This window comes from Echinops telfairi, unplaced genomic scaffold, assembly GCF_000313985.2.
Source record: "Echinops telfairi isolate 266 unplaced genomic scaffold, ASM31398v2 ScPeMD7_36;HRSCAF=134, whole genome shotgun sequence".
Lineage (NCBI taxonomy): Eukaryota > Metazoa > Chordata > Mammalia > Afrosoricida > Tenrecidae > Echinops > Echinops telfairi.
The window spans coordinates 1,164,189-1,166,037 of NW_022103934.1; the positions used below are offsets into that span (position 1 = coordinate 1,164,189).

The 1,849-nt window shown below is 57.7% G+C and overlaps 1 protein-coding gene across 1 annotated transcript in view; it reads right to left on the reverse strand.

Moving 5' to 3' along the window:
- QTRT1 (queuine tRNA-ribosyltransferase catalytic subunit 1) overlaps positions 1 to 1,843 on the reverse strand; it is a 12,992-nt gene extending 11,149 nt beyond the window's left edge. Inside the window, exons 1-3 of the mRNA XM_004716796.2 lie at positions 1,703 to 1,843; positions 1,215 to 1,283; positions 969 to 1,107 (exon numbers count right to left, since the gene is read on the reverse strand). Of these exons, the coding sequence (XP_004716853.1) occupies positions 969 to 1,107; positions 1,215 to 1,283; positions 1,703 to 1,810 (316 nt within the window). The 5' untranslated portion in view covers positions 1,811 to 1,843. The remainder of the gene's footprint in view (positions 1 to 968; positions 1,108 to 1,214; positions 1,284 to 1,702) is intronic.
- Positions 1,844 to 1,849: the final 6 nt, after the last annotated feature.

A 1,849-nucleotide genomic window follows, 5' to 3' on the forward strand; every position in this document is an offset into this window, starting at 1 on the left:
TTGGAAGAATATCAGAATTGTAGGTGAAGGGATATATCGGACAGAGCAAGATATGTCAGAATACAAATAATAATATATATTAAGGGCTCACGGGGTGGTGGGGCGGGGGAGGGAAGGAATAAAGAGGAGCTGATGTTAAAGGGCTCAAGAAGAAAGAGTTTGGAAATCAATGATGGCAACATCTGCACAAGTTTGCTTGATAGAACTGATTTATGGACTGTTATAATATATGTCAGCACCCCCAATAAAATGATTTAATGCAAAAACAATGATAAAGTTAACCAGTGCTAAAAGAAAAAAAAAAAGAAAAGAAAGTTGGACAGGGAATAAGGAAGACAGAAGAAGAATCAATGCTTTTGAATTATGCTGGTGCAGAATGCTGAGAGTACTGCTTCCGAAAGACAAACACATCTGTCTCGGATGAAGTATGGCGAGAGTGGCCTTTAGCGGACTTTAAGGACGACAAGACTGCATCTTATCTCCTTGGGACATGCGATCAGGAGAGGCCACTGCCTGGAGAAGCACAGGGTCCCTGCTGGGTGAAGCAGAGGGGCAGTGAAAGAGAGGGAGGCCCTCAGGGAGATGGATCGTCCACACAGCAGCTACCACAACGGGCAACAACTGTGAGGCTGGCAAAAGCGGGGCCTGGCAGTGTTTTGTCCTGTTATGCATAAGGTCACTATGGCTGGGAACCACCTGGATGACGCCGATCAACAACAATCACAACCCCAGAACTGACTTCTCAAAGGGAAATACTGGCCATAGCGATCATTAAAAACCACATACCAGACTGTGCTCAGAGATTTACCAGTATGTCCTGCTATCTTTAACAAGAATCCTACTGTGGCTGTTCCAACCCAGATCCCCCCTGGAGACAAAGCTCAGAGCGAGAGGGAGTGACTTCCAAAGCTCGCAGCTCGGAAGGCGGCAGAGCAAGCAAGCCAACCGGCACCCCGCGGTCTGCTCACCCAGCGCGTTCTGGATCTCCACCGACTTCTCGGGGCTCAGGAGGGTCTCCGCGCCATCGTACGGGGAGCGAAAACAGACGCCCTCCTCCGTCACCTCGGACAGGGATACCAGGGACACCATCTGGAAGCCGCCGCTATCCTGCGGGGAGAACCCCCGGCACAAGGCTGTCAGCGGTGGGGAGGGGAGAGCCACCCCGGGGCGCGCCCTGGGACCTCAGCCCCCCTCCCCCCCGGGCTCCACCTCACCGTCAGCAGGTTGTGGGGCCAGTTCATGAAGCCGTGCAGACCGTGCGCTTTCTGGATCAGCTCGGGACCCTGCGGGAGGGGAAGCAGCAGCGATGTGGGGCACCCGGGGAACAGCGCTAACCGGCAAGATGGACGCGCGCGCCGTGGACCCCAACAAGGCCTCCACACGAACGCCCCTCTGCTCTCATCCGGCTGCCCCAGCCAGGCAGGCAGCTTCCATATTTGGGGCGCCCGGGAACGTCATCACGCACCTCGTCTGCAGCCACCCTGGGACTTTGCGGCCCCCTTGTTACTGCCCAGGGACGGAGCGGCCAGTGAGGGGCGAGCACGGGTCGCGTGTTCGGATGCAAGACGATCGGGTCCTGTTCTCCCCCCGACGCCCCCCAAGGATGCCCAGTGTAGACGTGATGGGCATTGGGCCCCTTTCCCGACCTGGGACGGGATGCAGGGCTCCCCGCGCGCCGCCCCGCCCCGCAGAGCCCACCCACCGGCCGCAGACCCAGATGGTAGGTGTTGCCCAGGCAGATGCGGCAGCCCAGCGCGTCCAGCTGCTCGGTGGTGATGCCCTTCATGGTGGCCTGCGTGCCCACCGGCATGAACACCGGGGTGGCCACCGTCCCGTGCGGCAGCCGCAG